The sequence below is a fragment of the Caretta caretta genome, chromosome 20, assembly GCF_965140235.1.
Source record: "Caretta caretta isolate rCarCar2 chromosome 20, rCarCar1.hap1, whole genome shotgun sequence".
Lineage (NCBI taxonomy): Eukaryota > Metazoa > Chordata > Testudines > Cheloniidae > Caretta > Caretta caretta.
In genome coordinates, this window is record NC_134225.1 from 22,209,413 (window position 1) to 22,224,233 (window position 14,821).

Sequence of the window (14,821 nt, forward strand, 5' to 3'; positions counted from 1 at the left end):
TGTATACCTTCAGATCAGCGGCACTGCTATGGGTACCCGCATGGCCCCACAGTATGCCAACATTTTTATGGCTGATTTAGAACAACGCTTCCTCAGCTCTCGTCCCCTAAAGCCCCTACTCTACTTGCGCTATATTGATGACATCTTCATCATCTGGACCCATGGAAAAGAAGCTCTTGAGGAATTCCACCACGATTTCAACAATTTCCATCCCACCACCAACCTCAGCCTGGTCCAGTCCACACAAGAGATCCACTTCCTGGACACTACAGTGCTAATAAACAATGGCCACATAAACACCACCCTATACCGGAAACCTACTGACCGCTATTCCTACCTGCATGCCTCCAGCTTTCACCCTGACCACACCACACGATCCATCGTCTACAGCCAAGCTCTGCGATACAACCGCATTTGCTCCAACCCCTCAGACAGAGACAAACACCTACAAGATCTCTGTCAAGCTTTCTTACAACTACAATACCCACCTGCAGAAGTAAAGAAACAGATTGATAGAGCCAGAAGAGTTCCCAGAAGTTACCTACTACAGGACAGGCCTAATAAAGAAAATAACAGAACGCCACTAGCGGTCACCTTCAGCCCCCAACTAAAACCCCTCCAACGCATTATTAAGGATCTACAACCTATCCTAAAGGATGACCCAACACTCTCACAAGTCTTGGGAGACAGGCCAGTCCTTGCCTACAGACAGCCCCGCAATCTGAAGCAAATACTCACCAACAACCACATACCACACAACAGAACCACTAACCCAGGAACTTATCCTTGCAACAAAGCCCGTTGCCAATTGTGCCCACATATCTATTCAGGGGACACCATCACAGGGCCTAATAACATCAGCCACACTATCAGAGGCTCGTTCACCTGCACATCCACCAATGTGATATATGCCATCATGTGCCAGCAATGCCCCTCTGCCATGTACATCGGTCAAACTGGACAGTCTCTACGTAAAAGAATAAATGGACACAAATCAGATGTCAAGAATTATAACATTCATAAACCAGTCGGAGAACACTTCAATCTCTCTGGTCACGCAATCACAGACATGAAGGTCGCTATCTTAAAACAAAAAAACTTCAAATCCAGACTCCAGCGAGAAACTGCTGAATTGGAATTCATTTGCAAATTGGATACTATTAATTTAGGCTTAAATAGAGACTGGGAGTGGCTAAGTCATTATGCAAGGTAGCCTGTTTCTTCTTGTTTTTCCTACCCACCCCCCCCCAGATGTTCTGGTTTAACTTGGATTTAAACTTGGAGAGTGGTCAGTTTAGATGAGCTATTACCAGCAGGAGAGTGAGTTTGTGTGTGTATGGGGGTGGGGGGGATGTGAGAAAACCTTGATCTATGCAGGAAATAGCCCGACTTGATTATGCAAAGAGTTGTCACTTTGGATGGGCTAGCACCAGCAGGAGAGTGAATTTGTGTGGGGGGTGGAGGGTGAGAAAACCTGGATTTGTGCTGGAAATGGCCCACCTGTTGATCACTTTAGATAAGCTATTACCAGCAGGACAGTGGGGTGGGAGGAGGTATTGTTTCATATTCTCTGTGTGTATATAAAGTCTGCTGCAGTTTCCACGGTAAACATCTGATGAAGTGAGCTGTAGCTCACGAAAGCTCATGCTCAAATAAATTCGTTAGTCTCTAAGGTGCCACAAGTACTCCTTTTCTTTTTGTGTGTATATAAAGTCTGCTGCAGTTTCCACGGTAAACATCTGATGAAGTGAGCTGTAGCTCACGAAAGCTCATGCTCAAATAAATTGGTTAGTCTCTAAGGTGCCACAAGTCCTCCTTTTCTTTTTGTCTGAAGACAGGGCACTGGGCTCGACGGACTGTTGCTCTGCCCCAGTTTGGCCCTTCTTATCTTCACAAAACTCCCCGCCCCCGCCCCCCCCCCCCGCGCTCCCTTCCCCCCCCCCCCCCGCGCTCCCTTTCCCCCCTAGGACTGGAGAGCTGTTAATGGCCAATCACCTTGAATGATCCCTTGGAATGTTTTGTTCCAGAGGAGTCTGTATCCACAGAAAGAACAGGAGGACTTGTGGCACCTTAGAGACTAACCAATTTATTTGAGCATGAGCTTTCGTGAGCTACAGCTCACTTCATCGGATGCATACCGTGGAAACTGCAGCAGACTTTATATACACACAGAGAATATGAAACAATACCTCCTCCCACCCCACTGTGTATTGTTTCATATTCTCTGTGTGTATATAAAGTCTGCTGCAGTTTCCACGGTATGCATCTGATGAAGTGAGCTGTAGCTCACGAAAGCTCATGCTCAAATAAATTGGTTAGTTACAGACTAACACGGCTGTTCCTCTGAAACCTGTATCCACAGAAAGAACAGGAGGACTCGTGGCACCTTAGAGACTAACCAGTTTATTTGAGCAGAAGCTTTTGTGAGCTACAGCATCCGATGCATCCGATGAAGTGAGCTGGAGCTCCCGAAAGCTTCTGCTCAAATACATTGGTTAGTCTCTAAGGTGCCACGAGTCCTCCTGTTCTTTCTTGGAATGTGTGGGACCCACTTCTGCTAAACAAGCTGTTCCACGTTCTCTGAGCTGCCGTGCTCTGAGCTGGAGAAGAGCTCGGTGACAGCTTGTGTCCCTCCCCGAAGGTATTTATCTCACCCACCTTGTGTGTCTAACAGCCTGGAACCAACTACTCCCCACCTACGCACTCTTTCACCCTGCTGCCACTAGGTGGTGCCCAATTAGACTTTTGCTCCCCACCTTCAGGAAAACCTCCCAGTGTGTTTTCATTCAGCAAGGCGGACGCTGGACGCTTGGGTCCTTTTCTGCCCATCTGCACTGGGAAGTGGTGGGGCCCGAGCGCACAGGGGCCATGGTCCTAATGAACCGGGCACTGGACTCAGCTTCCCTCTAAGACAAGGAAGCTTTTGTCCAGGCCCAGGATCAGTCCCGGAGCCCACTTCCCCAATGCTTGTGACAATGCCACTTCCCTGCACCTCTTTCCTTGGCAGGGCAGGGAGCAAATGCAAAGCGCTCAAAGGAAATGCTCCTTCATGCCCTCTGCAAGGAGCCTGTGGAATTCCCTCCCACGGGACGGTGTGGGGCTGGAGAATCCAACAGGGGTTGGAAGTTTATACTGCTAAGGAGAAGGCCCAGAAGTAGAGCAGTTTGTGCTAACAAAGAGATTTGAAAGAGTTAAAAATACCATGTGCTTCGGGGGTTTAAGGCAGGGGTGTGAGGAGGAGACCTTGATGGGGGCAGATTATCCCATGCCTGCCTGCTTCCGGGGGACACACCCCTATCCCTGAAGAACCTGGCTTTGGCTAAGCCGGGGAGGATGCTAAGCTTGGCTCTGTGTGTGGGCATTCCCGTGTGCCCGGAGACTGAGCCACTCAGAGCTGAAAGCTCAGAGACCCCTAAAACCCGCCTGGATGCTTTCACCTTCAGCCCTGCAGTGCCTGGGTTCTGGTCCCAGCTCCGGGAGGGGGCTGGGGGCTGTTTGTTAGAGACAGGGGGAGGCCTAGGAGCCAGGACACCTGGGTTCTATTCCCCGCTTTGACTCTCCCGTGCTCCAGCTGACCTTGGGCTGCCTTCCCATCTTGTTGTTGCTCCCCTTCCCCACGGTGATTGCGATCTCTCATGGCTGGCAAGGGCAGGCTGGCATGTCCCATGCCCCCCGCGGCCCTGTGTGCCGATCCTGTTTGCTCCGGCCCCGGGGATTTCGACACCCACAAAATGAGAGGCGACCGTACAGATCCCAAACCCTGGGGCTATGCCAGTGACTGTGCCAGGCCCTGCCCGTCCCCCCTCCTTCCTTCAGCTCAGCAGCTGGATCCGGTCCCTGCCAGGCAGCCGAGAGGTTGTGCAAAGCCTTTGAGCCTGATCTGAATTAGCTGAGTCCTTGAGTGTCCTCTAATCCTGTGTAAACAGCTGGGGGGGGAGTACTTAGCACTGATGACCCCACCACCACCACTCCATCCTGGCCCGGCTGCTGTGCCAGGCTAGACTCCAGCTCCAATCCCTCCCCCCACACCTGGATCACATGCCCGGCTGGGTACGCACCTGCCCAAAGTCAGCAGCAAGGTGACTGGAGCCAGGAGGTGCCTTCCCTGGGGTGGGGAAACAGGGGTGTTAAAAGGGAGGGGATACATCGACAATCTGCCTTAGAGGGCTCCCAGTATTCCAAAGGGCACACCCCATATTCCCTGGGGGACCCCAAAGTTAGCCACTCCCCTTTTATGCTCTCCCCCCCACTTAGTGGGATCCCTGACAAACCTCTCCCCGGCCCCCACCATTTCCATTCCCAGCAGCGACCTTTCCATTTTTCTCTTAGGGGGCAATGGGGGAACCCATCAACCTGGGTGGGTTTGGGGTCTCTACCTGCCCCGCTGGCTGAGATGCAGCATCCTTGTTTGACTGGCATGGGTGACCCAGTCCCATCCCGTAACAGTAATGGCCAGAGGCCCCTAACCAAGAGCAAGACCTCCATTGTGATGCCAGGGCGCTGCCCAGACCCCACCCGAAATCAGGGCCCTGTTGTGCCGAGCGCTGCCCAGACCCCAACTGAGATCAAGGCCCCGTTGCGCCGAGTGCTGCCCAGACCCTGACCGAGATCAAGGCCCCGTCGCGCCGGACACTGCCCAGACTCCACCCAAGATCAGGGCCCCGTCGCGCTGGGCCCTGTCCAGACCCCAGCCAAGATCAGGGCCCCGTCGCGCCAGGCACTGCCCAGACCCCAACCAAGATCAAGGCCCCATCGCGCCGGACACTGCCCAGACTCCACCCAAGATCAGGGCCCCGTCGCGCTGGGCCCTGCCCAGACCCCAACCGAGATCAAGGCCCCGTCGCGCCGGACACTGCCCAGACCCCAACCGAGATCAGGGCCCCATCGCACCGGGCGCTGCCCAGGCATTCAGTGAGAACTGGTGCTGCAGAGCTAACAATCCAAACTGACGTGGCGGATGAAGGCAGGATTGTTCTCCCCACAGTAAAGATGGGGAAACTGAGGCCCAGAACTGAGATGTGACATACACCATGTCACGCAGAACTGGAAATAGAACCCAGGTATCCTGCATCCCAGCTGAGCTCCATAACCACAGAATGAACCATCCGCCTTCACCAGGCAGTCCCCCTCCCAGAGCAGCCTTTGCCTCTGTGTGCCATCCATGAGTCAAGAACCCCATACTGCAGTCATCTCCCAACCGCCAAGGCATCTCCCTGTGCCTGGGTGACGGGGAGGGTGATTGGAAAGCTGCTCCAGGAGTGAGAGCTTGTGACTCCCCTGCCCCCCAGGCTGAGACCAGACAACTTGGTACATGTAACCCACACTCAGAACTACACAGCCAGGTGAGCCAAGGGGTGACACCCGCCCCCCGGGGACCAGAAGTGGCATTTTCAGAGGGGGGCAGCTACTCAGAGGTCCTCCCAGAAGTGCTGAGAATGAAGGGAGCTCCTGGGGACTCCAGCCCCGAGCTCTGCCAGCAGGGGGCGCTGCGGGGCGCGGGGCAGGTGCGCTGGCTGGGGGTGGCTCCCGGCTGCTCCCAGCAGGGGGCGCTGCGGGGCGCGGGGCAGGTGCTCTGGCTGGGGGTGGCTCCCGGCTGCTCCCAGCAGGGGGCGCTGCGGGGCGCGGGGCAGGTGCGCTGGCTGGGGGTGGCTCCCGGTTGCTCCCAGCAGGGGGCGCTGCGGGGCGCGGGGCAGGTGCGCTGGCTGGGGGTGGCTCCCGGTTGCTCCCAGCAGGGGGCGCTGCGGGGCGCGGGGCAGGTGCGCTGGCTGGGGGTGGCTCCCGGCTCCTCCCGGCAGGGGGCGCTGCGGGGCGCGGGGCAGGTGCGCTGCCTGGGGGTGGCTCCCGGCTGCTCCCAGCAGGGGGCGCTGCGGGGCGCGGGGCAGGTGCGCTGGCTGGGGGTGGCTCCCGGCTCCTCCCGGCAGGGGGCGCTGCGGGGCGCGGGGCAGGTGCGCTGGCTGGGGGTGGCTCCCGGCTCCTCCCGGCAGGGGGCGCTGCGGGGCGCGGGGCAGGAGCCCTGGCTGGGGGTGGCTCCCGGCTGCTCCCAGCAGGGGGCGCTGCGGGGCGCGGGGCAGGTGCGCTGGCTGGGGGTGGCTCCCGGTTGCTCCCGGCAGGGGGCGCTGCGGGGCGCGGGGCAGGTGCGCTGGCTGGGGGTGGCTCCCGGCTCCTCCCGGCAGGGGGCGCTGCGGGGCGCGGGGCAGGAGCCCTGGCTGGGGGTGGCTCCCGGCTGCTCCCAGCAGGGGGCGCTGCGGGGCGCGGGGCAGGTGCGCTGGCTGGGGGTGGCTCCCGGTTGCTCCCAGCAGGGGGCGCTGCCGGGCGCGGGGCAGGTGCGCTGGCTGGGGGTGGCTCCCGGCTCCTCCCGGCAGGGGGCGCTGCGGGGCGCGGGGCAGGTGCGCTGCCTGGGGGTGGCTCCCGGCTGCTCCCAGCAGGGGGCGCTGCGGGGCGCGGGGCAGGTGCGCTCCCACCTTTCCAGGCTGCCGGTCCCTGCGCATCCCGGCGCGGCGCTGGCCCGGGGCTAATGTTTAATAGCCCCGTGTGTGCTCAGGGCCGGGGAGGGGCGCCGGGGGCCGCGCTCGCCACGGGCAGCTCCCGGCCCTTGGCCGTCCCGGGCTGCGCCGGCTGGAGATTAGCGCAGCGCGTGTCATTGGCTCAGCGGCCGGGGATAAATCGCAGGGACCGCGGGGCACCGCGACCTTCCTGGTGCAGCCGCCCAGGGGTGCGCGGCTGGGGCCAGGTGGGCAGCGAGCGGCTGGCACCGGGAAACGGGGACCCCCCCCCCAACGCCCGCAGAAACGTGAGTGAGGGTCGCGGCTCCAGCTGGGGGGGTCAGCCAAGGAGGGAGGGGCCAGCAGTTAATCTTCTGTGCCGGGGGGCTGGGCAGGCGGACACGTATGTGGGGGGGCCCCTGTGCCAGCAGTAAAGGGGGAGGACGCTGCTGGTGCCCCGGGGCTGCCCTGGTCTGGGAAGCATTTAAGCTCCCTGCGCATCTGTCATGTGTTTGGGGGCCAGACCCCTTTTTTCCCCTGGCCCCCCCACCACCCTGTAGCCCCCCAGGAGCGGGTGCCCAGGTGGGTGCAGAGGGGGAGGGGAAAGCCTGTTGCCTCTCATTGCCCAGAAGCGATTGCCTGCAGGGGGCAATCGGGGCAGGGGGTGGCGATGGGGTGGGGGGAGTGTGAGGTGGCGGGGACCATCCTGGGCTGGGCCTGCGGTGATCAGAGCTCGCCAGCCACCCCGACACCACTGTAGATGGGCGCAGGGATCCTGTTCTGCCCCCGTGACGAGGAGCTGGGGTCTGTGCCCTGTCCCCCCAGGTCCTCTTGCCCTTCCGGGTGCCTGGTAATTAAAGCTAGAAGGAGCCCCCCCTCCCCCCCCTCCGTGATGCCTGGGGGAGCCCTTCACATTGGTGCCAGGCAGGCACCAGCAGCGGGCGCCCTCACGTCATGAGCCTCCGTCCTCAGGGTGACCCTGGCAAGGTGGAAAATCACCCAGGAGAAGGAGTAGTTTGACAGCCTCAGGTTTCTCACGGCACCCACCGGGTTTATGCCCCTCCCAGGCTCCACTCCCCTCTGACCCCAAACCCCTGAGGCTACCCCTGAAATCTAATCCCCCCTCTCCCTCCCTGGTGTGCACTGGCGAGGGGCAGCCCCAGGCACTCACCCTGGCATCTCTTCCTGCCCTAGGTTTCGCTGGAGAGCCCTGGCCTGGCCCTGATGGCAACGGAGGCTGCATCCCTGCCACCCTCTTCCCCAGAGGGGTGCCAGGGGGGTGCCCCCGCTGGCCTGTGCCCAGCTGGAGAGGGCATGGATGTCCCCGGGAAGGGGCACAGGCCAGGGGAAGGTGGCATTGACCCCGTCATTGCACAAGAGAGGGAGCCTGGGGCACCCAAGCCCCCTGGCACCACTGGCCAGGACGAGGCCCCAACACACGGACAGTCCCCTGCTGCCTCAGGGGAGGGGGGCAACCAGGCCGATCACCGCGGCGCCTGCCCCGCTCCCCCGGCGCAGCCAGACCCTGCTGATGCCTCAGGCCGGCCAGCCTGTGGAGGGGAGGGCAGCAAGGATGTCTTTGGTGACCCCCCCGATGCCACCCCCTCCTCGGAGCCACCTCAAGCTGCCAACGCCCACGGCCAAGCGAGCCCTGGGGAGCCAAAGCTGAGTGCCAGCTCCGAGCAGGGCTGCCAGGAGAGCACCGAGGCAGTGGGCACAGAGACGGGCGAGGAGAAGGCCCCCGGCCCGCATGGGGACGAGTCACCAGCCACCGGCCCGGGGTCAGAGCAGCCGGCGGAGGAGTCTGAAAAGGATCCCCGGCTGGCTGGGGAACAGGGACCCCATGCGCTGGGTAGCGCTGGTGCCAAGGGGGGCCAGGATGCCAGCTGCCCACTCAAGCCGGATGGCACGCCGGTGCCAGGGGGACCCTTGCTGGCACCGGGGGACCTTGCCCCTTGCAGCCAGCAGGGGGCAGCAGGCGCCAGGCCTGAGACGGCAGTGCCAAGGTCTCCCGTGGCAACTGGTGACTCCTCTGGGCCTGCCCACCTGGCGCGCGATAGCAGCTGGGAGCCGGGGGGCGGGGAAGGCCAGAGGGAGGGACCAGCTGGCAGCTCAGCAGGTGGAGCCGGTGACAACAATAAACCCCGGGGTGAGGTCGGAGCCGGGGCTGTGGTGGAATCTGAGCCAAACGAGGTGCCACCCAGCGCTGCCGGGCCCCGAGAGACCTTGCCCGGGGGAGACGGTGCCAGGGAGCCAGATGGTGCTGAAGATCTGGGCGATGCCGCAGGTCCAGCGGGTACCAGGGATCTGACTGGTACCAAAGATCCAGCCGGTCCGCCGGAGACAGCCGGTGCCACAGATCTGGCCAGTGAAGATCCAGCTGCTCCCAGCGATTGGGGCAGTGCGGCAGCTCCAGCCGGTGCCGACGGGCAGACCAGTGCCGGGGACCCAGCTGGGGCCAAAGACCCGGGAGCTGCCTTGGAGCAGAAGGGGGAGAGCATGGAGAACGGGGACCCCTCCAGTGACGGCGAAGCCTCTCCAGCCCTGAAGCCGGGCGGCGAGACCCCCATCGAGCGGGAGATCCGCCTGCACCAGGAGAGGGAGGAGACCCTGAGGCGGCAGCGGGGCCTGGCCAGCTCACGGGACACCCAGCAGTACGTGGAGGTGCGGATGAAGCCCATCTTGAGCCAGGCCCAGCCACCCGCCCAGCTGCCCAAGGAGAAGGAGCGCCAGTGGGCCGGGGCCCAGATGCAGCGGGAGATCCAGCGGGAGAGGCTCCGTGAGGAAGACCTAGTGCAGCTGGGCAAGGTGCGGGGCACCTACGACCGGGGCACCGCCCAGGAGCTGCAGGAGAAGAAGATGCTCTTCGAGCAGCAGCCCAGCCCCGAGCCCCCTTTCCCCAGGAAGCCGGTGAGGGTCACCTGCAGCAGCAGTGCCGAGACCCCCCGAGATCAGGGCCCCCGGGGACCATCCTTCGCCAAGGCCAACAGCCGGGCCAACATGGTCATCCTGGAGCCCAGCACCCTGCTGCGCCCCAGCCCTGGCCGCCAGGCCCCCCTGGAGTGGAGCTCCTCGGCCCAGGGCAACCCCTTCTTCAGACTGCGCTCCAGGAGCCCCCAGTCCCGGCTGGAGTTGGAGGTGCAGGAGGCCCAGAAGAGGGAACAGGAGCTGCAGAAACAGAGGCACAGTCTGTACGGCTGGGACCTGCCCGGCGATGCCCAGGGGGCGGCCGATGGGGAGGAGCTGCGCCGCAGTCAGCCAGGTAAGGGGGGCGCAGCGGGGGCTGCACAAACCGGGTCTAGGGGCAGCTGGAGGAAGGCAGTGCTGATGAAAGGTTAGAGCACTGGGCCTAAGAGGCAGGACTCCTAGGTTCTTTCCCTGGAACCAGGTGGGAGCATTGCTTAATACCTAGAACTGGGGTCTGGGAGTCAGGGCGCCTGGGTTCTCTTTCCAACTCCAAGAAGGAACAGGGCCTGAGAGCCTGTGATGGAGGCCTGAGAGCCAGGACTGGGGTCGATGGCCAGCTGTCACTGACTCCCTGTGCGACCTGCACTCTGTGCCTCGGTTTCCCCATCCGTAACATGGAGCTAATGACACTGACCATCTCTGAGGGCCACTGGGAGAGACCATTCCAGCCCAGCCGCCGGCTGTGACAGGGAGCTGTTCCCATGGGATGAGTGCAGTGGGACTCCCTTCCTGGCTGCCTCATGACTGGCATCCCACTCGTGCCCAGTGGGTGTTGCCAACGGGCCAGCAGGGTGTGTCCGGATAGTGGGGGTAACGGGCACCCAGATTTGCCCTCCTGCTGCTCCCCACAAGGGTCCAATGGCGCAGACACGGGGCTGGCAAAGACCGCGACTCCTGGGGCAAGACACCCTGGTTCCGGAGCCGGGCGAGGCCTGGAAGAAGCAGGTGATAGATGTCAGCATGGTGGGGGCGGGAGAGAGGATCTAGGGGTACAGGAGGCAGGGGGCCTCCAGGGGGCCCTGGAGGGCTGTAGAGAGACAGGTGCATCCCACACGGAGATGGGGGCTTTATCTCCCCTAAAAGGCTCTCTGCCTGTCTCAGCAGCACCTCCGTGAGTGCACCAACGTGCCATGTTCTTGGCATGTGTGGGGCACGTCCCAGGGCCAGGGCTGAGAAGTCTCTAGCTGTCCCCAGGGAGAGAGGGAGGGGATCCCAGCAGCCCCTCTCCCCCCTGACCCGAGGCCAGGCCAGGCCAGAGGCTGGGTTCCCAGCCCCAGCCAAGCCGGGAGCTGCTGGCCCTGAGCTGCCCCTGGGGAGCCGGTGTGTGTACCCAGGGGGCGGTGGCTGCATCAGGGCGGGGCGCGGTGCCGACCTTTGGCTAGAACGAAAGGGAAAGCCACTCAGCGGTGGTGGGAAGGGGGCAGGCTGGCGGGGCTGTGCCCGGGGCCCAGGGGGAGCCAGGAGCAGGGCCAGCCTGTGGTTTCAGAGCCAGGGTTCGCCCTGTTTCTGGGGATCACGGCCCTGCTGCAGAGTCGGGAGCTGAATGATCAGTATTTCAAGAGCGCCCGGATGCCACAATCAAGATCAGGACCCCACCACCCACCCCATTGTGCTAGCTGGGTGCTGCACGGACCCCCCTGAACTGACATTGGGCCCCCTTTGTCCCAGGTGCTGCATGGATCCTGACCCAGAACAGGGTCGCATTGCACCCAGTGCCACACAGACACCCCCCCCCCCGCATCCTGAGACTGGGCCCCATTGTGCCAGGGACTGTGCAGACACCTAATGAGAGCCAGCCCCTGCCCCATGGGGCTTGGTCTAAAGAGACACAGGGAGGGAGGGGAAACCGAGGCCCAGAGGGCAGAAGTGGGTCACTGGCAGAGCCGGGAACAGAACCCAGGCATCCCGGGAATTCGGGTCCAGTGCCCTAGCCACTAGGTCACCCTATCTAGATGCATCCTCCACCAGCCCCCGGGGCAGGGTGAATTCCCCTAACCCAGCTGCTAGGGGGGCGTGAGGTGGGGCACAGGGAAACTGAGGCTGAATCTCAGGGGGGCAGGCAGTGTTTCTTGCGGAGGAAGAGGTATTAGGGTACAGAATCTGGGGGGGGCGCGTGGGAGCCCCATTGCTCAGCCTGGCAAAGCCCCAGGAAGGAGGCGGAAGGAGCCTGCAGACCCTGAGCCACTTTCCTCCCCCTTGTTGCAGAGAGACCATCCTGCGGGAAGCTCGATGTGACCTGGCCTCCCCGCGCCCTGTCGGAGAGCCCCCAGGAGAATGGGCTGGACCAGGTAACTGCCCCCCTGGCCCCCCTGCCCCGCCTTGCACCGCTGACCCAGGTCACTGCCAGGCCTGGCCCTGCGCCAGGCAATGAGCCCTGGGAGCCGTGCTCTGCCACTGACAGGCATCAACCCCCATGAACACACGTGTGAGCGTGGACACGTGTGAAGGCGGCAACATGGGGAAGCGCCCACGGAACCTGCCTGGCCACAGACACATGCTCCAACACACAGTCACACGCCAGAGCCCAGAGCCGTTGCTATTCCTTGAGGAGCCCTGTTGGTTGGGGGGGGACATTCAGTCCTAGTGTCCCGACTCCTGGCAGATGCATGCATGTAGCCACACACGGGCTGACATACGGTAACGGCCGTGAGCCCCCTCCTGCGTGCTCACTGCTTTGGGAACAATTGCACACACGCGTACAATGTGCAGTGCGGGCATTCGTGCATCCGCAGAAACACAGCCACCTGAGCCCCCGTACACATACAGACACGCGCGGCCTCCCCACACAAACACGCACGAATCCCCCCGGGAGCGCTGCGCCCATACACAGAACACAGAGACGCACAAAACCACACGGACTCAAACACACACGAGCCTGCACCTGCTCCTCCTCACACGGGCGCCTGCCCACGATCACGCAATAGTCACAACAGACATGTCTGGGCACACGCAACCGTCATCCCCTCTCCTGGGGCCCGGGGCCCTTTCATCCTCTAGTGGCTGGTTCAGGACCTACCACAGCCTGGGACCCCCAGCAGTGGGTGTCATGGCAGCAGCCCCTTATGGTGGAAGGTCAAGGGTTCGATCCCCACCATGGGCATGCAATCCTTGTTCATTCCAGAGCTGCCCCTGCAGTGGGCACATGGACACGTGGCCTGCCTCGCTGCAGGGAAAGGCCTCTCCCCCTTTGCCACGTATTTGCTAGATCTCTGCCTTTGTTGTCCTCAGTGGCTTACGCTGTCCCATCCCCACCACAGGTGGAGAAAAGCCCCCGGAGCCTTCGCCAGAAAAGTGCCTTAATCCAGCGCTGGGAGTCGGGAGCTGTCAGCAACCCGGAGAGCCAGGAGTAGGGAGCAGCACCGCGGAGGGAAGGGAGAGACTATGTGGAGGGTGGGGAACGTCCTAGCACCTCCCATCCTGCTCCAGAACCTACCCCCCACTTGATCCTTCCAGGATCCCACTGCTGGAACCACCATGTGCCCTTCCCACCTACCTGATTGGACAAAGCTTTAATGCATGTGACCACCCAGGCTGGTTTGATTGGGTGATGAACTACTTCGCTTCACCTCCTCCCACCCCAGCTTTCTCCATGGACCAATCAGGAGAGACCTAGGTGAAACGCATTGTAGTTGATTATTTTTTAGAGCAAGCCAAATCCCAAATTTAAGGGATTTTGGAATCCACGGCAGGATGAGGCCTTTAACACTCTGGACTAGGCGCTGATCTGAGCTATCCCGGTGTGACTCCAGAGTCACTCAAATGGGGTGACTCCAGAGTCACACCAGTGTAAAGGCAATCAGAACCTGGTTCTCTATTATACTAAAACACGCAGGCAAGCTTGTAAAACTTGTGGACCAGAATCGCAACCACTTTGAACTCTGGGTTGGGTGGGATTATGATTAGTGTGGCCTTGGGACGCCTGGGTTCTAGGCCCAGCTGTGCCACTGATTTCCTACATGTCCTTGTGCAAGTCACTTCACCACTCTATGCCTCAGTTTCTCTATCTTTTACATAGTGGGAGGATAATGCAACCCGCAGCAGAAATCATGAACATTTGGCCAAAGTACTAGTATAACTTTGATCCCAAACATATTAAGCCTGACATAGTCTCCTCCCCAGAAGCAGTCGCTTCTGAAACAAGCCGACAGAGTAGATTGTACTCAGGCATGAAATCATCTTGGGAAGAAGCTACTGGGCATTTTAAGCGAAAAGGGTTTAAGAAAAAGAATCAATAAACAAAAGCAAAAGCACCAAACGACTTGGCTTATTGCCACAACGATTCCAAGTGGAGTAACGCAAAAGTGGTCGAGAGTATGAGGTCGCAGCAGGGCCCCCCTGTCGGATTCATCAATAATCAAATTGATTAATTGCCAAAAGGTTTTATGTGAGGGCACTGAATGAGCCAGCTTGCAAGTTGAAAAACTCCCAGTGATGTCCATGGCAGTTTTGCCTGAGTGAGGACAGACCGGATCAAGGGGGGAGTGGGGGGGGCAGGGAGCTGGCTGGCTGGGGCAGTTGGTGGGAAGGGCTGGGAGGCCCCATAGCAGACGTTACTCTGGGAATTCACCGCTGCAGAGCACTGAAGAGCAGCCCACACACAGCCCTGTGCTGCTATAAAGTAGAGCCTCTCCCAGCTGCTCTAAGTGACACAGACGTCAGCCACCTGCAGCCACCTGGGACCTGACAGGCCTGAAGGTCCAGCCACTTGCCAGTTGGTCAAGCCCAGGGATGGGCAGAGGTGGCAGCCTCCCCGGTTTGAGCAGCTATCACAGCAGGGTGTCACAGACTCCCCCATCCGCTGTGGCTCCAGCTAGCCGGCAAGTGGTGTCAGCCTGGCTACAGCTCAGCCCCCGAGCTGGGGCCTGTGGGCCTGTTTTCAATGGTTGCTGTCCCCATCCCTTTGTACATTTCACAGTGTATGGAGGTGCGGGAGCTGGGGGAAAAAGTACACACAACCCCTGGCCTCCGTCCGTAGGCAAGTCCCTGCTTCCCTCCTGGCATCAGTTTCCCTAGTCTGACAAAGAGGGATGATCATTCCACCCCGCCTCACTCCGGGGAGTGAACCAGCCCATGGCCGTAACCCCTGTCAAAGTCCAGCGGAGGAGGTACTGATTACTCAATAACCGCTAATAATGAAGGGAACAGCCTTGGACCTAGTGTTGGAGATGGTCCCAGATCCCTGCTGGGTGTAAATCGGCCTGGCTGCCCTGGAGCGATGCAGAGGGTTTATGCCAGCGGGGCCCTCGCGCAGAGAGTGAAAGCAACTGGCTGAGCGCCCCTGCAGCAATTCAAGGGAGCGGCAGACAGATCAAGGTGATATGACAGCTGGCCGGGTTTCGATCACCGTGGGTGATGCCATGTTCACAGGGCTC

The 14,821-nt window shown here is 60.9% G+C and overlaps 1 protein-coding gene across 1 annotated transcript; it reads left to right on the forward strand.

Annotated features, from left to right (window-relative positions):
* The first annotated feature begins 6,481 nt into the window (after positions 1-6,481).
* On the forward strand, positions 6,482-13,704 carry MISP3 (MISP family member 3). The gene is made up of 4 exons (XM_048832133.2): positions 6,482-6,790; positions 7,677-9,744; positions 11,655-11,737; positions 12,707-13,704. Exons 1-4 carry the CDS (start codon positions 6,515-6,517, stop codon positions 12,797-12,799), a joined length of 2,520 nt encoding a protein of 839 aa, XP_048688090.2. The 5' UTR covers positions 6,482-6,514; the 3' UTR covers positions 12,800-13,704.
* Positions 13,705-14,821: the final 1,117 nt, after the last annotated feature.